At 41.5% G+C, this 26,508-nt stretch overlaps 1 protein-coding gene and 1 long non-coding RNA gene across 2 annotated transcripts; both read right to left on the bottom strand.

Moving 5' to 3' along the window:
* Positions 1-6,303: 6,303 nt before the first annotated feature.
* LOC117935912 lies at positions 6,304-8,144 on the bottom strand. Its single transcript, XR_004654844.1, has 2 exons — positions 6,776-8,144; positions 6,304-6,672 (listed from the first exon to the last, which is right to left on the bottom strand). It is a non-coding gene; the product is annotated as an uncharacterized LOC117935912 (long non-coding RNA).
* Positions 8,145-8,661: 517 nt separating this feature from the next.
* On the bottom strand, positions 8,662-25,983 carry clic4 (chloride intracellular channel 4). Its single transcript, XM_034858529.1, has 6 exons — positions 25,576-25,983; positions 14,178-14,287; positions 11,572-11,697; positions 10,916-11,022; positions 9,746-9,927; positions 8,662-8,935 (listed from the first exon to the last, which is right to left on the bottom strand). The coding sequence occupies exons 1-6, from the start codon at positions 25,642-25,644 to the stop codon at positions 8,771-8,773; spliced, it is 759 nt and encodes a 252-aa protein (XP_034714420.1). The 5' UTR covers positions 25,645-25,983; the 3' UTR covers positions 8,662-8,770.
* Positions 25,984-26,508: the final 525 nt, after the last annotated feature.

Genomic DNA, 26,508 nt, shown 5'->3' with positions numbered 1-26,508 from the left:
TTTGGGCGTATGTGTCAACCCATACACATATTAGATATAATGCCAATGTGAGCACCATCAAAGCCAGGAGTACCCAATAATTACAGGGATTTGAAACAGTTTAGGCCACAGCGCCTTTCTCTGCAAAAGAGAGCGACCTTGCACCTAATAAACAACATTTATAAAAACAAGATGGCTTTAGGAGCAGAACAGAAAACAGCTTAACAACAAAAAAATTCCCCAAAACCCAACAGTCTCTGCCTTTCATGCTGGTCGAGGCCTGCGGTTCCGTTGCCATATAACACCAAACACACTGCACTTCTAACCCCATTCCTATTGAGCCCCTTTCCCAGTATCGAGCCATAGGTCTCTCCTCGTTAAGTGAACCGTACAAATGTTCAGAACTCCTGGCACTTCTTCACTTCTGTCGGTGTGAGACGGAACTTTTACTGCACACAAGTCCAGGGACGCTGCAAGTTTACGGGGTGAGGGAGCCACAGCTTTCACTGCTCAATCGAAACAAATTCCCAAAAGACCAAAAGCTAATCCGGCTCAGGGCTAACCAAAAACAGCGTAGCCAAAGAAAGTCTCAGAAATCACAGCAGTAAACCACCCTTTGTTGCCTTGTGATCTCGACTTGTGCGTTCCTGATGAGCTGACTGGCTGGAGAGGTAACACTGACTGTCTTATTAATGCTTAAAGCATTCTGACAGAGCCTTTTGTTACTTACTTAAACCACGCTGCCTGCAGAAAACTAATGGATGTCTAAAAGCCATTAGGCTAGAGGGCTTAGCCAACATAAACCATGCACACAGGCTATGAGGGAGCAGCTAAGGGCAATCAATATATCTCTTCTCATTCTTCTCCTCCTATCCTCCGTCAGTGTTAAAGCTAAATGTGATAGCATCCTCTATGGCTGCTGGCAAGTAAAGGAGACACTTTTGTTTAGATCTGAAAGAAACCAGGGAAAGAGGGCCAGCATAGGCGCTTATGTCCATTAACCTCAGCAGCATGTTTAACTGCCTTTTACTCTTTTACTAGGCTTCTTTACTCAGTTGGACAGTTAGTCAGTTTTAAGATAGCACAGACATGACAAAAGCCAAACTCAAAATAGAGAGGAGCTTTTCTGTCAATAGGGGAAGGTGAGTGTAGTCTGTTGTCATTTCACCATGGCGACATGGCAGTGAGAAGCCAGTTGGGGCATTTCGCCTCTGCAATGGCTGACATGTAAGGAAGGTCAGTTAGCAGGACACGGATGGCAGAACCAAAACTCCTCTCTTTCCCCCTAGATGTGCTATATGGTTCTGAATGGGAACCTGCTAGTTCAAACACACACAGACACACACACACACACACACACACACACACACACACACACACACACACACACACCTTGTAAAAAACAACAACAACAACAACAACAACAACAGTAGGATAGTTTGGCTATGAGAATTCACACATGTAGACAGCCATCATTTACCACATACCAGACAGATATGTGCAGCAGGCTTTGTCACACTGACATAACAAACTCAGAGGTAAATCTTCCTCTGTGTGGAGCTAAGGTGGGGGCGTGGCTGCTGACAGAGCAAAGTCTTTTATGTCTACTAGTTTTTCTGTGACAGACAAAATAAATACAGGCAAGTATTGTAGTCTTTTAAAGAGACTAAACAACCTGGACAAAGGCCCCTGGAGGCCTTAAAATACTTGACGTCACAAGGTGTCTTTCAAGTACACAGCTGACAAGGACTCACAGTTGCCTGTTTTCTCTTCAAAACCACTACTTTAAGACCCACATCTCTCCTTATCCAGACATACATGCTTCCTGTGAAAAAGTGCTGACAATGTTAAGGAGATAAGAAAACAAAAAAAACAGGGTGAATAGTCACTGACAGCTTTGAGAGTTTACCCCCTGCTCACTGTGGCTGAGTACCCTCTAGTGGTAATTATGATGAACGGCAACTCCCCTTCCTGATTTTTGTATCCTTGAACCCTCACTGTGCCTCTTTACCAGCCAACAGCCGCAGTTAACCGCAGCTCTGCCACAGGGTGTGACTGCAGGACCCAGATGGGGTGAGTGGCAAGCTTTTTGTGGGCCGCCCAAGGGGGTCCACCACAGTAGCCACCGAGCCCCAGAGAGAGAAAGCCACCCCACCACATTTTAATTGGGGCTAAAATAAACAATGTGAGCACACAAAACCCACCCTGACTGGTTGCCTGCAGGCACTTGAGTGGGGCAGATAAGCTGGGCTGTTACTTGGCTGTGTGGGAGTTGATGGGGTGGCTGATCCCACAATTAACTCCAATATGAACTCCACTTGTATGGCAACATTGGACCCTTACAACACTCAAATAATGAGTGGCTGTTGTTTGTTGCAGAGGCAGTGTGCACCCAATGGAAGACTGGCTTTAAGACACACTGAGTGAACAGTCTGTAGAGGTTCCCTTTAATTGAAACTGACCACCTTTGAAACTGTGGTCAACTTCAATTAAAGAGTCAGTTCAACCAAATTAAAAATGAACATATTTTCTTACTCACACGGGGTGGTATCTATCCTCGCAGAGACTGTAGTGCAGGTTTTCTTTGCCCAGGTTTGAGATATCAATCCTAGATGTCAGTGTCTAATCCGAAACAAAAGAGGAGAGTGGATTTTCAAATATGTTGTTTAAAAAAAAACTACACATACACATCTACATGAAAACAGTTCACCAGTAGTGGAATGTAAGTATGTTTACTCCAGCAGTGAATTGTAGTTATTTTACTTGCCCGATCAGTATATAAAACTGTCAAATCAGCTCTACCTGGATCCGCTACATCATTTTACATACACACTTCATACTCAGTAAGAACCAACCAAAAATATAACATGTATGCTATAAGTCATCTCCTATATTATGAGTATTTACTTCTATTTTGTACATTTTGTGTATACTAAATATCTTGATTTAAATAACTTTTGAAATGTAGGACTTTTACCTGTAATAGAGTAGCTTCAGTGTGTTTTTTCTACCAAAATAAGTAAAAGATCCACCAATGTTGTTTGCAGTTCTGTGGACTATGCAGACTAATAAGGGACAGTTTTTATGGAAAGATTAGTTAAATGTTGTAGTTTCACATATGATTTTTAAATGGTGTGAGCACTGAAAACACATTTTTCGTTGCATTGGTTGATAATATGTTTGTAATATGGGTGAGGTGAAACTTCAAAATACACCTCTAATAACGCGTTCACTACATTCCAGTCTTGGCACTGGATACTTCGGCAAACTATTGAGATTCATTGCATTTGAACGCACCAAATATATAGGAATATTCTCGAGTTCCCTGCTTTCCTCCAGTGTGCCACTTTGAATCACTCTTAGCATATTGATGTATTTTTCAGAGATATCAGAAACCTATTTATGAGTAACTATATGCCTACCACACAAAAAACCCTGTGTGGCTGCCAAAAAAGACTTACAAGATGATGGGTCAATGACAGCTTGTACGAGTTGAAGTTTGGCAAGAAAAACGCACCTTTTTGGAGCATCGACACAAGCCTCGGCGCTCTTGCTAACTAGTCGCAGACGACGAGTATTTTAAAGGTCGCGAGCTGATGCCAACAGATTTTCTGAATAAAAGTCAACATTACTGAAGATGTAGGGAGCAGTGAAGAGCATGGAAGGCATTATGGGGGTGGTGAGGGCTACAGTACTGTAGTATTCTGACAGAACTTTACCGCTAGCCAAAAACAACAACACACCGTGTGGTCCGTGCAACACTAGCAACCGCTGTGTTTTCACTTCTTCTGCGTGGCTCTGATTGGCTCGTTAGCTGCGCCAACATACCCAATGATTCACACCTGTTGACACGTAACAGTGCTTTTCAATATTAACCAGCTACTGTGGTGAGCAGTGGTGTAATATCAGTTCTTTTAAAATATTTTATAGACCTTTCTTACTAGCTACATTTATTAGTTCTCATTGCAGGGAAAGTAGAAGTGCAACTATCATTAAATAAACAAAAAATAACAAGAAATGTTACTTCCATTTAAATGTGCCCGTATTCTGCCATTGAGCCAGAATGTACAATACCAAAACTCTTACACTGGCACACCTGAGTGGAAAACAGCCATTATTAGTTAACTACACTTTTTACACTGTTTAGACAGCTAGAAAAGTTTTTTATGTAATAGCTTGAAGGCGTGCCAGGGCCCGCATGGCTGCTTGACATGTTGAATGTTTCCTAATTTTTATTTTTAATTAGCTGAATGTTGCAACTGAAAAAAGGAAAGAAAATGAAATCAATGCATACATGGCCACATAATTATCCTTATGGTATTCACCATATATTACCGGTGCTTTAGTGTCTCTTACAGGCCTTTGGTTCCTAACATGGGGGCTGGGACCCCACAAGCTGTCACAAGATAACTCTGAGGGGCCATGCGATGATAAGCAAGATAGAAGAGCAGAAACTGTCATTATGCTACACAAAATTGTATTTGTTTTTTCAATTTCCTTAATATTGTGTTTTTTTTTTCTTGTTAGCTACTGAATAGAAATATATCCTTTAGGATATAACTCTTTCTTTGACCTAGTCATAATCTTGAAACTAATGTGACTGCAGACATGACTCACAAGTGGACTCTGCTTTATTATAATGGGCCATACAAAGGTTGAGAACCACTGCCTTAGGTTAATTCTTTTAGCCTTCAACTTATTTTTATGATATATTTATCATAAAGAATTTATGTATGTGCACACCTACTTGATGGTATTGTTTGTGGTCTTGTGTCTAACACCTTCTACAACCATTGTAAAACCCAGCCTCAAGGCAACTTGTACATCTTAAACTGATAATGGCAGGCCTTACGTGTTTGCCGCAGTAAACTTTGAAAACTGGCAGTAAAAATAACATTTATCCTTTTTCTTAAATGTAGCTGTCACTATAGAACGTTAGATAATGTCAATGGCAAGAATATTATGAGCAAGGGGCGACCTCTAGCTCACCCAGTCAGAGTGTGCACCCCGTGTAGGCCGGCCGAGTCCTTTGCAGCGGCCCGGGGTTTAGATCTGACCTGTGGCCCTTTGCTGCGTGTCATCCCCACTCTCTCTCCCACCTTTGATGTCTATCCACTGTCACTCTCAAAAAATAAAGGGAAAAGACCCCCCCCCCCTAAAAAAAATTATTATAGGTGAATATGTTTTTAACAACAATAATTATAATTTTAAATTGTGAGAATCCCAATATTCTTGCAGCCATGGATATTTTACATACAGGTCTGTGTGCTGTCAATCAACAGTGTGAACCAAATACAAACCCATCAAATGTCAGGGTCACAGAGTCCATATGCAAAGAAGGGTTTTCACACATTGTAGGTCTAAACCCCAGTTGGGATATCACCGTGTACCCTTGAGCGAGCTACTTAACCAGTGTAAATATTTAGCCAGCTGTATAAATGTCTGTTGTGTAAAACTGGCACTGCACAGAAAGAGTCAATGCCAAACACAAAAGGCTCCGCAGAACATGTTGACTAGTGAAAAATGCACAACTGATTGATCAATCAAGAAAGGGTAAAGAAATTGCACTCCGGTTACACGTTTTTCTCATCCTACCAAAGAAAAATCCAAAGAAACACACGTCTGTAACCAGCTAAGCTGACTTGTTGGCTCCCTCTCATGGTGTGTATTATGGCCGTGTCAACATGTTTGAGAAACACTCGGCCCCTCCTGGCGTCACCTTCATTACCCAATTACACTAATACACTCATCCTGCTTGTAATGAGTGTGTGTGGTCTGAATGATAGCCAGCCTTGTTTTGTCTTCTCTTACCTCACACTGACACACACACACACACACCTGTTTACTTATGGGTTTATTTTTCTCCCCATGAATTACAAGTAGGGAACGTGTCTCAGTGTTCACCAGTAAAGGAGTAGAGAATGTCTGGGGCTGAAACATGACACTTTAATGATCTGGAAAGCATCCAAAGACTGTACACCCAGGCACTTTTTTTTCCTCAATCGCTTGCGAAACCTTTGCTGCAATCAGCTCGGCAGAATAGACTTGTTTGTGCTTCAGAAGCATGGGGAATTGGCTGAAAAACAATATAAAGCTGACAGCCAGAGGGTGTCTTCATGGGGAGGTGGCGCCCACAGTGGCTGGACACCCACATGAGACATTCTTCAGCAAGGGAAAGAGCTGTAAACAAACATGCTTTGGCGCAGGGGTTACCAAACATTTCCCAGACATGTTTTAAATAAGGATGGTATAGCACAGGTATTCAAAGCTTCCCCAAAACAGCATTTTCTCAATTGATTTTAACTTTAAAGAATGACAATTATATCCTGTTTGCGGGAGAGCTTAAGGTCCTTCAAGGTCCCTGGACCCCTCTGTGGTGTCCTCCATGTGTTTACTCTGCAGGTAAACTGGACTTAAGAGGGCTGTTCCCTGAAAGAACTGACACAGATCTGCTTCTTTTTCTAGACAGTGTGAACAAATCCAAACGACATTATAAATGTTGATTCTGTTTCAGGGTTCGGACCATTACAATAGGGCATTAAATTAACCTTAAAGAATTTTGACAAATACAAATACTCCAACCAGGTGATGTTATTCATTTATCATCTCCATTAAACCTACGGAGAGCCACAAGATTGAAAAGCAAGTAGGTTGGATTCCATATTGAGAATTATTTTTGTCCAACTATTTCCGCTTACTGGAGACATGAGTCACAAATGGGCTCTGTTTTATTATAATGGACCACACACAGATTGAGAATCACTGTCTTAGGCTAATTCTTTTACCAATAACTTACAATCAAGGAGGAATACTGTACAGAAGTTAAATACTACAGATAAAAGACTGGTTATGCGCTACTGGACTGATGACAACATACATGATGACTTGGGTCAAAGTTTTTCACTAGTATACTCATTAACATATTGGTCATTCACCATTTTTGTTTTAAAATTGAAGGGAGAACTTGTTCCGATTGGTAAACAATATTGGCATGGGTTATGAGTAGTATTGTAAAAACATGAAAGCGGTAACTAAAAATGAGGGCCAAAAGCAACCCAACCTGTCGAAACACTTACAACTTTATATAAAAGCCAAAGTCAAGTGCCAATACGTTTATTTCAATTCAGTCAATATTGTCAAAAAAATAATAAAAATAGCCATGACATAGCTTGGAAGTATTCTTTGTACATCACACTTGTGACATAATGAAATGATCTCTGAATAACTGTTCTGCAAAACATCCGCAGACCGAAAAAACAAGGCAAACTGGAGATGGTTTATCTAGAGTTAACAGTCCAAACAGGCAAGAAATTAGCCATTTTCCTCAAAATTCAGATATGTATCAAATTTACACATTGAATTCTGAGCCAAACAAATATTTACAATTCCTTTTTTTAAATCAAATGTACGCCATAACAAATGTTTGAAAAGACATGGCAAACGGGAAAAAACAAAAACAGGTTTTGCTTATACCGCACTAAAGCACTTTTGGAGCTACTGTATCATAACATACATTCACTAGCATCGAGATCAATCTACATACCTAAGAGAAAAAGGTATTTGTTTCATTGCTACTCTTCTCATTCGTTTTGTCATAAACATCTTCAAGTTGTCTATTCTGGTGCACGACTGCACATTTGTGTCCTTCATTTTGTATGCTATGTAGAAGTTAACGGAGTGTGGTTTCTTTATTTCTTCACATAGTCGGAGTCATCCTATCCACAGTGAGACCAGTATATTGTGCCCCCTTTTGGTCCGCCATGTGTAATCCAAACTACTGCTATGGTCAGCCCGACCTAAGTCTCTCCTTCATGCTTCACCAGAGAAGAAAGTGTTAGAAAGCTTTTCTGTGGCGATTATCAAAAGCTCAGTGTAGACATCTACACCTCCTTGAATGCCTGTAAGCTACATATGGTTCAATGTTTCTTAGACTTCAGGTTAGAGTCCTGAGTTGTTACTTCTGCAGTGGGTACAGGAAATTCCCTACAATGCTACTGAGCTACCAGACTTCTGCCTATTTGAGGCAATGATGAAATCAGAGCATGGATGCCAGGTAGCTTTACCTGCAGTTACAATTACTTTTGATTTATTTTAAGCAGCTCAACAATAATATAAAGCATCTCTCACTTGATATGTCAACCACTCAGGTTTTGGATTAGCGTCTACTTAAACCTGTCAAATACTTGAGCAAAAAACAAACACTGTTTACAATGCCTCTTAATAAGCCAAAAGACAGGGAAGAAAACGGCGTCTCAGTTTAAAGCAATCCTAGAAAGAGCCATTTCAATATTATACAGAAAATAGAAAATAGAAAAAAAAAAAAAAGAAAAAAAAAAGAGCTTATGACCTTTCCCCTGCACGCAGAGGGAAGGTCTGCTTGAAGGCCACTTATCAAGGAGTGTGTGAGACGACGCTCCTGACATTGATAAGCACTGATACACGTGTCTGACTGCTACTCCGTCGCTTCAAAACATTCATCAGCCAATGAAAAGCAAAAATAATTAACGATGAAAGGTCGAACAATGGTGACCTTTTCCTGAATCAACTTTAAAAATAAAATAAAAATGAAAAATAAAAAAAGTCTTTGTAGATGGAAAAACTTTTTTTTTGCAAAAAAGGATCATGCATTGGGAGTCACTGTAGACGAGAAGAGAAGGAAAAGAAATGCAGAGTTTTTTTTTTCTTTCTCGTGAATGAGCACATCAGTCCCAGTGCTGGGGAGGCGTGTAGAGAGGGGAGGGGTGGGGGTTAGAGGCTGAGGGATGGACGAAGAAGGTCATGGCAGAGGAGCTTATTTGACCAGCCTCTTGGCTACGTCTCCGTAGGCTATTTCAATCTCTTGGTCACTGGGGCAGGTGTTGGTGAACTCTTCGCGCGTATAGGCGATGTTCAGGTACTTCCAGATGGCAGTCATCTCTTTGGGGATGTCAAAGCCTCTGTACTTCTTGGCCACCACCTGGAGGAAAGTATTAGAAGTTATCAATCTCTGCAATTGAGCGACGAAAAATTTCATAAACTCAGAGCGCCAGCTAAATAGACCGACGATAGACGTTCCAGTCATTGCCCAGCACGGTGATGCAGTTTAAATTGTCATTACTTTGCACCAGTTCAGAGCTAATGTAATCCCACAAAAATAATAGGTGAAGAAACTACACTTGTTTAATAGTTGGATTAAATTATCAGCCGTTGCATGCAAGTTTTTTTAATTTTCTATTTGTTAGTAATTAAACATTGAATTACTTTAAAATTGTTGAAATGTTTTCTGTATTTTTTGTTTTACAGTCATGTTTTATTTATGTATGCACCTTTCACCAGGGCAAATTCCACACAATGTACTTTTTGTGGCAATAAAACCATTTCTGATTCCGACAGCTTGACTGCTATCTCTCTCCTGCTATCAGTTTTGCTGCACCAGTATGAGTGGGAGAAGACCCTCCTTTATCATTCTTAGTAGTTCATGAAGTTTGCTGACCTCATGCCCGTGAAGACCCTGCCCACCTACACAGGCGTTTGGGTGGAGCTATGCCGGGAATTACGTGAGGTCATAAATCTCATGGTTGATCTTTGTTCCACCCAAACAGGTGAAACAGGAGAGCGAGGAAGATGTGCAGTCTGTGAGTTCCCACACAGTCCTGAGAAGAAGCCTAATTAGGTTAAGTGAAAACACCTGTGTGGGTGCTACTTGGGTGCGCAATGTTATGCAAAGATATCACAATTAACACGACATTGATTCAGTGTTGTTCAAAACAAGTTGTCCCTTGCTCACTTTGACTATATGCAGCTTGGGCAGCAGGTTACAGTCAGCCAGGGTCATTTCATCACCGTCCAAAAATTTGCGGTTGGACACTTTGACGTCCTCAATGCTGTTGTGATCAATCTCATCAGGCAGAGGTGAGCGAAGATACTCGTCCAGCTTCTGCAGTGTCTTCAGGAGGCCACGCTCCAGAGCTGCAAGGAGTCGTGAGAGATAAAACAGTTCAATCATACATTCTGTGAGCAAATAATCTAGTTTAATACATTTTTTCTGATTGAATGGCTTTTCCTGAAGCCTCCTACTGCAGCTGCCACACCCATGTGCTGATCAGCCACATGAGGGCAGCATTTCATCAAAAGACAAGCACATGTGTGCAGTTCCACTGTGTTCATTTTGAAATGTAGGAGATAGACACATCATGGACCCACCTGTACAATCTGACAATGGAGTCATGATACAATGGTATGCTGAAGTAACAAATTCCATCTTATTAAAAGCTTACTACCCACCACAGATTTTGAAGGCACAGCTATAAAAAAAATATAAAAAATGTCCTCACCCGATATCTATCGATCATCAATAATTCATTCTGTCATTGAAAAATATGTCTGAATGACTGTTTGATACAGTATTTTAACAGTAGACTTGACCTGTTTGCACTTATCATTTAACCATGAGACTCAACCACAAACTGCTGACACAGCCTTGGCTTCCACATCCAGCTCACCATGGTTTAATATTTTCCCAGGGTGGAGAACAGCCAACTAAAACATGATAATAATTCTCGGTATTTTTGTGAAAACCATGAAAATCCTTCAAGGGAAACAATTCCAGAAATTGTTTCTCCCAGGATGCAAAAGAATTCATGGAGACAATAGAATACATATTTTTCATATTATTCAAATAACAGTATCTGTGAACAGGAAGGTTGAGATTGTTTCTCAGGATAGCTGCTCTGTGGTTTTCCAGAGAGCTTCGCCAGGTGACACAGGGAGCATGAGCACAAGAAGAACAAAAGCTCTGTGTTCCTAAGTGAGGCTGTAAACCACCAATCAGGGCAGGGCTACCATTGTTGCCTAGCAACCAGAGAGCTCTACCTACACAATAGGAGGGTTTCTGGATCTCTTAACCAGCGCATGCGTGCGTGTGCGCGTGTGTCAAAGACAGATGCAGGGAACTTACCTTCATTTGCATCTGGTTTTGAATTCTTGATGAATGCTGAAAACTTGGCAAAGATGTCCATACCAGCTGTGTTTGACTCGGGGTGTCTTGCACCAAGCTTGATGTACCTGCACACATACAAGTAAATAAACACATGTACGTATGTATGTAGGAAGGAATCGGTCAAAGGACAATTCTGGTGATACCGTTAAAACCAGCAATTAATTGATCCCAATAACAAGTATTTTCTGAATAGCCAAACCTTGATATTACAGCATAGCATATTTCTCTGTACGAAAGGGAGAAACTTATGGCTGAATATTACCATAAACACAGGCACAATAGTTCATTTGGAGTCCCCAATAGAAGGTGACACAGGAATCAATTGTTATTCCCATCCCATATCCCATCCCGAGCCCACGGAAATGCTCCAGTCATAACCCGATCATGTGACAGACATGTACTAACACATGTTGGTTTTGGTCTTTTCATGGGATTTGTGGACAATATGAAAACTATAGAATATGGCAAGCCTTATCCTTTAAGTAAAACATTGGTACTTAGTGTTCATTACATGCTAATGGAGCATATAAAGGCAGTGTGGTCATGGCAGCCGTATTGTGTGTTGAGAGTTTCATTGTGTTGAAGCCTTGCCCCATAGGTGAGAAGGAACTCACTTGGGTGGGGAGAGGACATCTTCAAGGAACTCCTCGATCTTGTTGACATCGGTTTTGACCTCACCGTTGAAGGTAATAAAGGGTGGGTGGGTGCCGGGGGCCAGGTTCTGGAGGTCTGCAGGCTTCCTGGAAGTGAAGCGAAGCAAAGCAACTTTAGTGGATAGAATAAAATGGAACAAAGCCATGCAACCAACTTAAACATGTTTATAATGCATGTGTATATAGCAAGTAAAATTAACTTTCCCTCCAGCATAGAATAAAGATATGAAAGAACTGAATGAGACAAAATTCATAACTGGTCTGCTTAAAAACACATTTCAAGCAAGTTTAATCTATTGAAAGTGATGTGGCTCTTTGTCAGCCTACTGCACCTAAACCACTTTTTTAGAGCCACCCAGCCATCAACGTCTTCCAACTATAGCTGCTCAGTGTTCAGTCTTTAACTGTGCAAGTGTGTGTTTGTCTGTCTCCATGAGTGCGTTTGGCTGTCCCTTTCTCCCTGCAGCCTTCAAACTAGCACATTTTGTGCCACATGTCTCCGGCAGGCAGATTACACTGACACATGAAAAAAAAAGGGCATTTTTTGAATGAGTAGTATGAACATAACTGACTTAAATCCCTTCAGTGTATATACAAGATAACACACATCAGTGTGTGTTAGAGCCCAACAGATTGCTGTTAGCCAGCAGACTGCGTGAATCCTCTTTGTTCTAATGTAGCTAGCAACATGTATCCATAGAGACTCTTAAATGGCCAGATTTTTACAATGTCCTCAATGGTTCAAGGACAAGCCATCTGAGGGCAAAAAAAATAAAAAATAAAAAATAAAAACAGGAAACGACTTCAGCTCTTTGGCATGCAAAGGGGAAGTGGCACCCTTATCCAGTGATATCACTGAGACGTGCGTAACACACTGCCTTAAGGATCACAGCCATTTAAAACAAACAAATATTATAGAAATAGTTTGGATATTTTGAGGTTGTATGATGTATTTATCCATAGTCAGTGTATTACATACAGTAGATGTGTAAACACATGTTTGAAGAAGCGGGCAGCCATACAGGGGCACACAGCCAAATTTATTTTGTACCAAAAAACAAAGTAGGCCCACTGACTATGGACAAGTACATCGCACAGCCACACTTAACACTCCTAACCTTTCCCTTTAACATGATAGCCTTAACCCAAACATAAACTCCGGGAGGGTAAAACATTTCAACTTATGACAGTGACATGTGACATCCTTCTTAAACGTAACAGCGTACAATGTTCTTCCATTTAAATACTACAATAAAAAGGGCCATATATATGGCAAACATGGCTTCTTTTGCAATACACAGACACTTTGTTTACTTAAGATTACAGAGACTATATAGCATGGAGTCTGGATCACTTGTTCCACGGGAATTAAATAAGAAGTATAGCGCCGCACTAAGTAGTCACTCCAGCTGAATAAAGGGTTGTTTGAACAGCAAAGGGTAAACAGACAATGCGGACATCATACGTAGCCTTTTGCAGGATATCCACATGCCGTTTTATGCAAATATATGGAAATATACCCAAACCTATGCAGTCATCTTGAATGTGAGGACATGTGTGATAACCAGTCTAGTCAAATGGACACTTCTTTACTTATTTTAGCTGTATAAAAGAGGCCCAGTATCTATTAAGCACATCTCTGTTGTTTTTTTGTCAGCAAGCAGTGGTGTCCGTGTCCCAGAGGAGGGGAAGCCTGGTGAGGAACCAGCTGCCACACAGATAAACCACGCTTTGGAACAAAATGGCAGAAATCTCAAATCTTTGAGTCAAACACACATGGCAAAGAGCATATAAACCAGTCTTTCATCTGACCAGGTCTGTAAATAATCTGGCACTTGCCTAGTCCTGCCTTAGCAAGGAAGAAAAACAAACATGTAGGGGGCATTTAGATCGATCTCACACACACACACACACACACACACACACACACACACACACACACACACACACACACACACACACACACACACACACACACACACACACACACACACACACACACACACACACACACACACACACACACACACACACACACACACACACACACACACACACACACACACACACACACACACACACACACACACACACACACACACAGTTCAGAAAGACTCCTTGGTATTGGAATCCACATGGCAACGCGCGTTCACTTGCAGTCAGAATTGCAGAGGATCACCGTTTTCTGATGCCTGTGGTCAAAAATAACATGTTGCCCACCAAAATCTAGACAGGAAGTGAACCTTAAATAGCCTCTCCAGAGTCTTTAGGTTTATTTTTCCTCAGATTTTCTCCGACCTGAGAAAGGGTCATGGGAAAACCAAATAAGCAGTGGGGAAGCAGAGAGTGTGTCAGAGGTGGAGCTGGATCAAAGCAGTACAGAGCCGCCAAGGCCTTTGTGAAAACGCTCAGAAAAGCTGTAGGAGAATAACAAAAAGGAAGAAGGAAAAAAAAAAGGATTTGTTTTAATCCTGGTTAAAACAGCCAATGAAATAAGGACAAGCTGCAGTAGAGGATGATAAGGAAGCATTGGACAGCGGAGAATGGGGAATGGGAGTAGGACTCGCCTCTTGAGGTCCACTGTGGTGACGTTGAAGACGACTCCTTTCAGCCACAGGATCATGAAGAGCCTCTGGGAGAAAGGGCAGTTCCCGATGCTCTCGCCATCACTTCCCGCCTTAAATAAACACACAGACAGCAAGTTAGAAAAGGAGTAGATAACCTATCAGCAATACGTTTCAGGCAATGTATCATTCCTAAAAACTGAGTACACAAATGATGGCACCAGTTTCTATCTTTTAAAACACACAAAGGAAATGTCCAAAGTTTAATTATTGCAAGTATAAAACACAAGCTAGCAGATAAAGATCTTAAAAACAGGTTTCTACTACTCATAGAACTCGGATCACTGCGAGACCAAAACAACCTAACAATCTGGATAGAGATCACGTCTGTTTATGGCCCAGAGCGTTTTACTGCAGTCAACCAGAGAGGGCCCATTTCAGACAATGACTCTTTATACACATTACAGGCTGACCTCGAAAAAGAAGTAGGAGGGAAAGAGTGGAGAGTTGACCCCCTTGTCTTAAATACTTCAGCACACTTCCGCTCCATTAATGAGAACTACTGTCCAAGAGAAAGGAGGAAACTTTTGGAGTGATTAAGACTCTGACTGCCTTGTTTCCTCTTATGCAAGACTGCACAAACACAAGACAGAGCCTTGGCTTTGGGAATTAAATTAACGCGGCGCATGTCCTCCAAATTAATGACTGACGCCCATTAGCACCAGAGCTAAACACGACAGTTTTGAGATCAGATTTAAAAACATGTTTGTTTTTTTAAGGTAAAGCACTGCCAGAACAGTCAGTCTGTATTTTATTTCTCATTCTCCATGGAGTGATCAGAGATATCTCCGAGCTTCCCAGCAACCATCCATCCCTTTGTCACATGCTCTCTCTCCTTTCTCCAACTCTCCAAATTATTGCTGGCTTAACTCACAGCCATGTATGGAGTGAGAAGGGTGAAGCAGAGGACAAATATGGTTTGGATTCTACATTAGATAGCAGAATAAGAACTTCAACTGATTAACTGAGGTTTGCAGGGTATCTTAATGAAATCTCCCAAAGCGGACTGCTGCTCATTTCATTTCTAGTTAAATCATGTAATGGCAAAATTACCATTTCTACTTATTAAGAAGAAATTACTATGAAACTAAAATCCAATAATGTTCTAATTTTCTCCTTTTTATTTGTGGTGACAGACCAAAAAAAAAAAAAAAAAAAGAAATCCAAAATTTTACTTTTTAAATACACCACCAGCCAAATATACCACAACCTTTATCATCAGACTTGGTTCAGAGCTATGTGGCTCTTTTGAGGTATGCCAGTAACCAGGCAAGGAAAAGAATCCACCTTATTCATCTATTCACAAAGCATGGAGGCAATTCAAGTATTGGCGCTCTGGAAAGCACCTCTTCATTCAGTGTATTACTGTAGCAGAGCCTCTGTAAGCTGCTGCATTTCGTTGGGTTTTTGTCTGCCTAATGTGTTGTCAGTCACGTCTCATCCCCTTCTGCATCTTTCCTGAGGTAATATTCAAAGTGTGACTATGTGTGTGCAATGCAAAAGACGTACACAGATCAGCTGTTTTCACAAAAACTTGCAAAGAGTGCTGAATAAACATCGGATTCAAATCACTTTTACCTCAACCACTATCGTAAGAAGATTCTTTGTTTATTATCGGAGATGCGGGTTCTTCAATAGTGGACTTTGTTCTGAAGTGTTCAGTCAGCACAGCAGCTCCTTGCTGGTGCGGACAGGCTAGCTGTTGTCCTCTGTGTGACGCCCAGTGGGATGGCTCTGTTTGATCTGCCTGCTGGCTCCCATTGTACTGCGGCTGTCGTCCTCCCCCCCCCCCCGAATTCAGTATCTGAAAAGCTTGGTTTAGATCACTGACTTTATTCTGCAAACAAAAGGTCCTCTTTTCACTAAAATGATTCAATTCTAAAATAAAGCTTTGGTCATGAAGTGTTGGGGATCACAAGACTACACTAGCATTTGCTTGATCCTGAGCGAATCAGAAAGGCAACAATGGGATGATTCCTCCATTTGCCTTACAGCGCTACACCTACAGAGAACCATTCAATTCTGGATCAAAGGTGGCAATGCAGCACAGCAACTGTTCCTATGGCAATGGCCAGACACATAAGACATGGAAAGCAGAGCACACAGTGTGGAGGGGATAACCAGTTTACAGGTAAACCGTCTGAAGTGAGCTCCCTGTCTGTAGGGACAAGAATTCAAATCACACGACGCAATGTCATTTGTAAATCGAAATGGGTTTGCTTAAGTTCTGTGTCTAAAGTGGCCAAGGAGATGGCCACTGCAGCTGAGAAAGATTTGACCCTTTTCCAACTTGGTTTGTCCAAGGAGCCGTGGCAGTGCTCCTTCCCTCTGGTGTCTGCTGCAGAGCAGACTGCAGCTCTCTGCCAAAAGATACTGAAAGCAGGGATCTGCTGCAGACAGCCAGCCAGCCAGCGAGAGATCACAGTAAACAGGGAGAGGGCCAAACAGCTGGAGTGAGATATATTACAGTAAATAGGGAGGAAACTATGGATCATAGACAAAGGAGAACAAGTGGTATTGGATGCTTTAAGTGGGAGGAAGAGAAAAGATGGCTAGCGTTTGGCACACTTCTTATTTCCCCCTCCTTTTTCCTTCTCCCCTTATCCAGGGCCCCTCTGTGGAGTCTAGGGGGTTGGGCATTTGGGGATGAGGGAGAAACTATTCCAGAAATGTCCCGTTAGAATCGGCAAAGAGGGTGCTTTGTTTAGCGTAAGTGATGATGCTGGTGGAGCGGCATTTCCACTGCCTGTGACATTTGAACTGCTTAGCTGTTAAGGGCTGCCTAACCTTATACTGTATGGACCCAAGTGAGGCAGTCTTCAGCAATAATTGTGCTGAATAACATTTCAAAGTAGCGCTTTAGGGAATAAGCTCAGGGGATCAGTGAAAATTAAAACTAAGGCTTAAACTATTAAGATTTTGATCTGATTTTGATGAAGGTTATAGCCCAAAACAAGTATGAAGGTTTAGGACACCACTCAAAGCATAGCATACCTCTAACACTTTCCAGAGTGCCTCTATCGAAGAGCAACATTAGTAAAAGCGCTTCTGCAGAACCTTTTATAAAGCAAAAACACAATGCACTTTGTAAAGCTTTAGGTACGTCACCAGTTGGCAAGGGACAAAAAAAACAACACCCCATTAATAGACAAGCAAGGCAAGAAATTATTTTTAACGGGCCCTTATTAGGCAAGGCACATCAGTTGAGGAAAAAATAATTCCCCTTTTTCCAAGAAGTAAAGCAGCGATTTGATTCCAAACACAAGCAGCATTCACAGGAACACTGCCCAGTGTATAACCTGCTATTTTGCCTCCAATGTAAAAAAATGACTCACATCTTGCAGACGGTTACACCATCTTTCACAGAGATTTCCTGATATAAAAAACTGCTATAACAACGTCTAGGGCACAGAAGCAGCGCCAGCTGACTACTCTACTAACAGACGCTCCAGCTTTGGTGAGGCATAATGGATGTACCGTGAGTCAACAGATGCTTGTTTATTTAATGCCAAACACACACAGCTGCCGGTGGCGAGTGTGAGTCATGCTTAAGTCGGATGTTATCTAGGAGTCTATGTCCAGGACAGCGTGGCCCCGCAGCAGAACAATGAGACTTCAGTCATCAAGGGGACCAGCGGTGTCTTTAAAGCACTTTCTGTGTGGTCATACCTCTTTATCACTTCCCTTATGACTACTATGCAATGTAAACAGCTGATTAATGACCAACTTAACACATACTGGCAGTAATGAGGATGATGCTAGGCCTTAACTAATTAGCTTGAACACAACATGGCTATGTAAGCAGTTGCATGTATGTGCACTTTTAACAGGCACAAAAAGGTTTCCTCTTAACAAGTCCAGTTCATAACGTTTTACAAGCAGGCACATGGAAGCGCAAGAGCTGTTCAACTCAACCTCTTATTCTCCCACTTTCTCAATTATTTACAGGTATTTCTTGAAGACTGAAGTTTCCTTTTTCTAGACTGGTGATGTGAGACCTCATTTACAGTAGTCAGCATTCAGGGACAAGGGATCCTGTTCAGACTGGGCACGGCCCTCCCAGTCGCTGCTCACAGCCTAATTTTAGTAAGATTGCCTTGCCTTCCCCTCCCCAACACACTTCATTTTCTAAATCGGGTGGGCTGCTCAGCAAGTTCAAGCCACACTTTGACCGAATAAGGAACGGACGATGTAACAAGGCCTGCAGCTTTCCTCCTCCTGCTCTGACACACAGCAGGAATGTCCTTGAGAGTGGGCAGCCATGGTAACGTCATGGCAACGCCTCTCCCAGTTTGCTAGACAAGTATACAGCCAGGGCTGGGGTTAGGACTGTAACTAGACTTGAACCCAAAGCAGTTGAACCCAAAGCTGGCTGTTTTATACGGGGTTCCTCGGCCCCCGTGGGTCTCAGAAGACTTGAACCGAACCAGGTTGACTGAATAAGTTAGACGCATGATCCCTTGTCATATCATGGGGCTTGGTCAGAGGTCAAGGCCAGCTACAGAACAGCAGCACTACACGTGGAATAATTTGATAACTTTTTCATGGGCCTGTCAGATGGGCAACTACTTGGCAAGACAGTGGAACCCAGGGCGTCAGCATGAATTACAGACTTTGTCTAAGCAAAACATTCAAGAGGTTTCTAATGCCACGTGATATTTTTTGACTCCAGCAGCTGATGTAATTTCCGTGTTTACATGCCTATTTAGAATTTCAGGTTTAAGCAAAATTGCAACCAGGCTAAGGATGAGCTGTCTGAATAAAGCCAAATGCCAACAATTCTCTGGTTGAAGGGTCTTAATCGCGAAGATTTACGGTCCTATGTCAGAACTCTTCAAGGAGATGGCAGAATAAATCTAAGAGAGTTCAGATGCTTACCGAAATAGATTAGGAGAGAAACTCTGCTGAATTCTTGTCTCCAATCTGCTTTTTGTGTGAAATATAAATAGTTGTATCTCTTTGGGACTAAATGTATTTAAAAAGACAATCTGAGATGTTTAGAGGCCCCAAAATCTAACAATTAGACTTATGAACAAAGTCAGAAGGTTGGAAAATACATTTGGACTGTTGGTGGGAGAAAACTAGTGATTTTATGAAATCATCGTGGGCATTCTGGACATTTTGTAGACCAAGCAAATCAAATTTATTCCTGGCTTTTTATCATTTGATAATTTTCCCCTAGATATCTTACTGATTAATACAACCATGTTCTACAAAACCCTTATTCTTATTCCACAAAAAGAAACTTCTCAAATATTCATGGTCTAAACACAAGCAGCATTTAAAGAACATTTCTATTTTCCATTACACAAAAGAAAGTGAAACTAGCAGATAAGAGTATGAGTTGAACTGGGCATCTAAAGCCATCTTTTGGTACAACAGTTTAATACTTATTCCTATGGGCAGATTTTGACCATTGTCAAAAATAAGCTATTGGAGGTTCTGTGCCTGAATGACTAGGGCCGGACCGGGTGGGGCCGAGTCCTGAGACCACGCTCAGAAAGATGAGTGTACACAAGCGTCAGATCCGGCTGGAATATGGAAACACCATCACATCCTTGGTGTGGCTCTGACTCTGGCTGACATCACTCAGTGGAAAACTCAAGACTTCCAGTCAGACACAGGCCTACTGTGCTGGAGCACAGGGGCTCTGAGAACCAACAGTTTCTGTTCAAGTTGGAGACAGAAATAAAAAAAGAGAAAGAAGAAAAAAAAAAAAAAGGGCTGAACAATTATGGCCAAAATTATAATCACGATTTGTTGATTTTAACCAAAACAAATTTTATCTTCATATAGTCTGTTTATAACTGCGAGAGAGCGTGTGATGGACGCTACTCACAGAGAGACGGCTGATCATTATGAACGGGTCCAGCCCAGGTCCAATGACTGATACACACGTATGTATAAAATGTCTGTATTGTCACTGCGCTGCATTTTTATGAACTATGATATTCTGGCCATGGGTCACATCTTTGGCCCAGGTCCAGCAGCTCCGTCTGACAAACTATTACTCTACCAACTGAAGTTCAATGCATTCAATAACTTCTGTGTTCTTCGCCTTGGCCGCCGCAATAGCAGAGTCACCCGCGGAAATACTGGTACAAATACGGGTTTGCCCCTCATACTTAACAATATACAGCAGTGTTAATAACAATTAAAACTGTGGACAAATGTCAGAAGTTTGGACCGGCGCTTTGTGGCGGGGCGCAGAGTGTAAGACGAGAGAGAGAAAAGGAGAGATCCAACACAGCTTTACGGTTTTCCTATCTATTTGCATTGGAAATAACATACAATTCTCTGTACGGGGCCAAAATCTTTCATTTTGAACCCAAATTAAGGCTGTAGGAATCCCTTCAGGACACGTCTCGTCCAGGAACTGTCCCCCTGACCCTTTGGCACCGACACAATGCCAGCATGCTGTTGCCACACATGCCAGATAATTCACATGGCAGAGAAAGCCTGCACAGAGGCCACACAAACACTCATCAGTAATTCTGAGCAGAACTGGCCACTTGCCGGCTGTGTACACTCTGACCTGTAATTGAGTTGCCTTTCAGTACCAGTCTGAGATACGCTGCCTGGCTTTTTTACATCATAAAATTCAGACACGTGAAACGATTGAGTAACCGTTCACGCACAAGCCTTTAAGTTTACAGAGTGTAAATCATATACTGTATAGAGCTGGGCAATATGAAGAAAATCAAACATCACAATATTTTTAGCCATATACAACGATATTGACATTGTGGCAATTTTGTAGGTTTGACAGTGGTGCTTTCACAAAATATTTACACAATAAGATATTTGATTAAACTAGAAAGAAAAGAAGAAAAATCACCAAGAACATGGATGTAATAAGTAGGTAAAGGCAAATTGTGTCATTTTAAGATATACAAAATGTAAGACAATATCTAGCCTCATATTGATATAATGCTCAGCCCCATATGTATCGTATTACCACATGTAGGCTAGTATCAAGTGGCATAACAGATCATTACTGAAATATTGCGTTTGGGATTTCTGCAGTAACCATGGCTAAGTAATTTTTAATTATATACAAAAATTTTAATTTTAGCCTGTGGAGCTGCTGTGATCAGGACGTAAACATTACCAAGTGAAGTGCTTGATTAGTCTTCTTCTGCCAGGTTCCTTAAAGACAAAAAAAAGCCTAGATAGATATTTGGGAAACTCCACTGCGCACGACAACAAGTCAAGAAAGTTGCCCCTGTCATCCCATCCTCACATTATAGTACTAAACTTTGTGTCACATACACAGCACGTAAAACACAAGCAGACCGGATCACGTTGAGATGGATTGAGTTACGTGTGTAGCGAGCAGTGTAGAGAGTCTCCTCATTTAAGAGGTCGCACAACTCCGCTGACACTGAGGATGATGTAACAGAGTGGCATAGTCTGAGGCTTGTTTTTCATCTGCATCCTGATCCAGTAGGTTACAATTAGAGCAGTAACCTGTACAGCCCAGTTAGTTAACAAGTAAAACACCAATCCATGAACTAACTTGGTTAGTAATACTCTGTTGGTATCAAATCTTCAAAAATCTTGGAGCCATGTTGTTTCAGGGTGGCCTCACTTCCGGTTCTTGACATTTTTATCACAGACACAGCCAGAAACAATCCAGCCTATGTACTCAGCCCATATTCTTCAGACAAGAACATGAAATAAACTTTGGAATCTCTCCCATAAAAATGTAAAGATTGATCTTAAAGCCCCTACAAACAAGGTGCAATAATAACACACGGCCAGATCGATTATGGCAGTGTCCGGAGTCACTCAACCTGACCGTTGTAATGAAAAAGCAGTGACAGGCCAGGTGCTGCATAAGCTAATTCACAGTGCAGAAACAACACCTCACAGCATTCTGCGACAGTAACAAGCCATTAATCTTTGGCCCTTAACTCATGATGCTGACTGAATCATTTCTCTATGCCTGGCAAAAATAAACCACTCTGTTGATTTTCTTCCTAGAGCACAGTAACTGCTGAAAAAGGTCATTGTGTCTCCATAAAATAGCACATAACAGAAGGCATAAGTCTGATTGTCACATGCTCTTCTCAAGGCCTTTAGAATAATCATATATATACTGTCAACTAAGAGTTCAGGGTGTGATACAGGAGCATAAACATATGTTCTAATGTCCAAGGAAGAAAGACTTAAAGCTGAGCTGGCTTTGTGATGCATGTACGCCATTATTCCTTCTACAGATTGTAGAGCCTGATCATTCCCTCCATTAAATCCTGCTTTGTTGGGACCTTGCCCTATCATGTTGCAGCCTTCCATCTCAAGGGTTACTATGGAACTGAAGGACAGACAAACACAGACAGGTTCTTATGCCATCCAGACTGAAAAGGCACTTCTCCAACATGTTTACTGGTTCTGATGCTACTGCTGGCACAGCTACAGAAGTCTGGAGGCAGCAGAAGGTTTTCTAACCGGTAGAATGACCTTGGAACACTTGAAGCCAAGTAGAGGCTGTCTTGACTCATCTGAATGAATGAATGTGTGTGTGTGTGTGTGTGTGTATATATATATATATATAGAAAATTACTGATTCAAATCAAGCTGTGCTATATGCAATACAAAAACGGATGGATCTTAGTTTATAAGAAACACTGTAAAAAAAAAAGAAGAAATTCTTTATCATTATAGGAACCTGCACCCTGTCATTCTTATCAGCTTTGTGTCAGAGTAATACACTAACCAGCTATCACAGCAAATAAATACATTAGATTTAGGGTTTCGTGTTACCACTTTAGCCATGTGATGTGTGGGAGACATGCCAAGTGAAATAGAGGGTGGATGGTCCTGGGAAGTCACACTCATGTGTGCAAAACAATATCTAATCTGCTGCACTGTGATGAGATCAAGGGTCGATCCTCCCTCTTACAAAGTCATTATATCATGCTCATTTGCAACATAGAGAAATATAAACTACAAATGTCAAACCTCACATCCCCACCCTCACAGATAAGCACAATGTAAAGTGTTCCCATGGCAATGTGACAACGGTAGCTATAAACAAGAAGTTGCAAGATCATCAACGAGTCTCAACACTGTAGTCACTGCAAGGACACGGTGGCAACTCATGCCTAAGTAGCATAATAGTCAGCATTGATATGTGGCAGTGCATTAACAGATCTGACACTGCTGTGTGTCGAGAGCACACACACACACACACACACACCGTTTGTTATCAGCTGTTCCCAGAGGCCCGGCTCGCAGCAGGATGCCTACAACAACCTGCATGCCTGCCTTTGTCTCCCATGCCTGTGTTTAACGCAGCACAGTAAGAACAACGGCCTCAATAATAGATGTGGACATGTCAGACGCTGGCGCGATAGAAACGAAAGACTATCTCACGAACAAACACACAGACACGTCGGAAAACACAATGGAAGAAACTTCTTGGCACAACGGGCTACACAAGCAAAGTAGGGACTGAGAGGGAAGAGTTGGCCACATGTGTAAACCTCCCAGGCCTGGGGATGATGTAACCTCTCCTGTAGGCTGTGAGAGCTAGTTAAGAGAAATGGTGCTGGCCAGTTGTTTTTTTTCCTTCTTCTATTTGTTCTGCCGCTACATCAATGCTTCAATACAAAAGGCTTCTCTTCAAGGAGTGAAAATAAACAACACAAGTAGGACAGAGGTATTTTTTTCTGAATTTCAACTGATGACTGATGACGGATGACTAATTTACAGGTACTGCAACCAAAGAGAACAACTTTTACAGCACAACAGTGTTCCAGCCCAAGAGAGTGGGCAGATGGTTACACATGCATGATTTAATTTCAACAAAAGTACACATATGTAGACAATATTTATTAGGCTTACCACAAGTAATCACACATACCCCAGGCAAGCAGACAGCTCCCCCCCCCCTCCTTTCTTTCTCCAGCCATTTTCCCGCCCTGCAAAGCAGCAGGCTGAAGAAAAGAAAACAGCCATTCCCAGCCCTCCACCACAACCACTGTCGCTGCTGAGGCAAACACATTTTGGTACATGATTACAGGTTTAGGGAAACTGTAGACCCTATATCATCAAATACAATTTGAGGAAAAATCCATTAAGCTCCCTAATCTATTATCACGTCTAAATGGGAAGAACTGTGCTTTCCTGACAGCAATACAAATAGTTACATATGACATTAAATACAAACAGAGTCAAGAACACCCCTGGTGATGAGGACACATGCCTGCAACAAACCGTAGCAATATCCCACAATTGTCTTTCATTAGGGCTGCAACTAACAATTCATTGTTTAGTCGATTAATTTGTTGAATATTTCCTCAATCGATTAGTTGTTTGGTCTACAGAATGTCAGAAAATGGGTGAAAATTGTGGATCAGCGTTGCCCAAAAGCCCAAGATGACGTCCTCAGATGTCTTGTTTTGTCCACTACTCAAACAATATTAATTTTACTGTCAGAGGAGAAGAAATTAGAAGATGTTCACAAGCTGGGATCAAAGATCTTTTGTCAATTTGTCTTAAAATAAAATTACTCAAACCAACTAATTGATTATCAAAATAGTTGGCGATTGTTTTTAAAGTTGACAACCACAATTAATCTTTGTACCTGTTAAGCTTTAAAAACTTGGCATTGCAACAGCAGTACTACCAAACCGAGTTCGGGAGATATTTGATGGCAAACTGAGTGTCGGCAAGGTGACCCAGACACCAAACTTTACATTCAAATGGCCGGTTCTTAGTCTACCCCAGTATCTATAAATGGCTGGATAGATAGAAAGAATGGATGGACGTCCAACAGAATCAATCACTCTGGGAAGCTATATATTTATATCAAATCAATCTATGAGCATGAAATGCAACTGCAGCAAATGAGCACATGTTTCAGTGTTGAATCGGCTGTTATGGTCCACTACTACGGAGCTTTTGTTAACGAATTCAGCGCCCAACGTTAAGCATGGCAGGCTCGTCTTTCCTACAAGATGGGAGGAAAGCTGCACCCGCCCTGCTTGTGACACTGCAGGCTCCACATGGCCACAGTGGCAGAGGGGTTCTACATTTAAAACCTAAGTCTAAATTGAATGCGACACGAAGTATTCTAGTGTTTCTATGAAATGTATGTTAGAAAACCCAGTGAGTGAAACACCAACGTCAGTCTTTGGCAGTCTTAGCCTAACAAAAACATAATTTGTAAAAAGAAATAAAAAAAAAATACATATATTTAAATTGAAGAATAAAAATTGGATAACGTCAACGAAGTAACAGCAGACTCATTAATCATCACAATGTATTGATGGCTGGGTTCACCCAAGTTATCCAAAATGAAAAACTTCCCCCATGCGACTTTGTGCTGTCTTACCTTCACAAACAGCTCGATAACGGGTTCGTTATCCGCCTTTACTCCGTTCTGCGGTACCGACAGCGACATTGTGGGTGCAACCTTTTTGTAAGTTTTGCTAACAACGATGTGTTTTTTCTTCTTTTACCACGCCCGACTTAGCTAGGTCCTCTTCTCCACCTCTTTTTTCCGTACTGAAGCCCAGTAGGCGCTTTTTTCTCCCCAAGGAGCACCCCGGTGCTGGAAACACAAGTCTATAGAAGCACAGCGAACAATGAGGCAGCGACGTCTGACAGATAGAATTTCAGCGGTGCTAGTTATATTTCTTAAACAAAGCTGAGCTACACTTAAATCGTTAAGCTGCGAGGCTGCTAATGGCTGGTTGAGTAGTGATGATGAGGACGGGTGGGAAGAAGCAACGGGAATATTTAAAGCCGTGATGTCATCCGAAGCGCACACATAAAAAAATAAATGTGGGCGTGTCTGAGGAGGAGCGTCTTCTTGCTAGGAGGAGCACGAGGATTGTTGAAAGCCGCTCTGCGGCTAAAGACATAGCGTTTCTGAGTAATTTACCACAGATTTATTCTGCATTTAGTCCAAAAATAAAATGATTTTAAGTCCTTTGCCAGCACTACTTTCCTTAATTGTTTTTGCGCTGCAGTGAACATCAGGAAACCTTGTTTGCAGTTTACCAGTTTTTCATGTTAACCTGTTTAGTCTGCAGTTCGCTTTACCTCGACATGAATTTGAGTCATTTTATTTTAGCTTTTGGTTGCATTCTTACATACTTATACAGTGCATTTGTGCTTGGTCTAGTTTTTTTCACAATGTTGTTGATATTTATAAATAAAATAACTGGCTAATGCTAATGTGAGGAAAAAAATGTTTCATTTAGCTAAGGGAGAACAAATTCCTGATCCACTGTAATATACTGCAGCGTGTGTAGTGGTTGGT

The sequence above is a fragment of the Etheostoma cragini genome, chromosome 20 (assembly GCF_013103735.1).
Source record: "Etheostoma cragini isolate CJK2018 chromosome 20, CSU_Ecrag_1.0, whole genome shotgun sequence".
NCBI lineage: Eukaryota > Metazoa > Chordata > Actinopteri > Perciformes > Percidae > Etheostoma > Etheostoma cragini.
The sequence above is the reverse complement of the archived record's forward strand: the minus strand, read 5'-3'. Positions and strand labels throughout refer to the sequence as shown.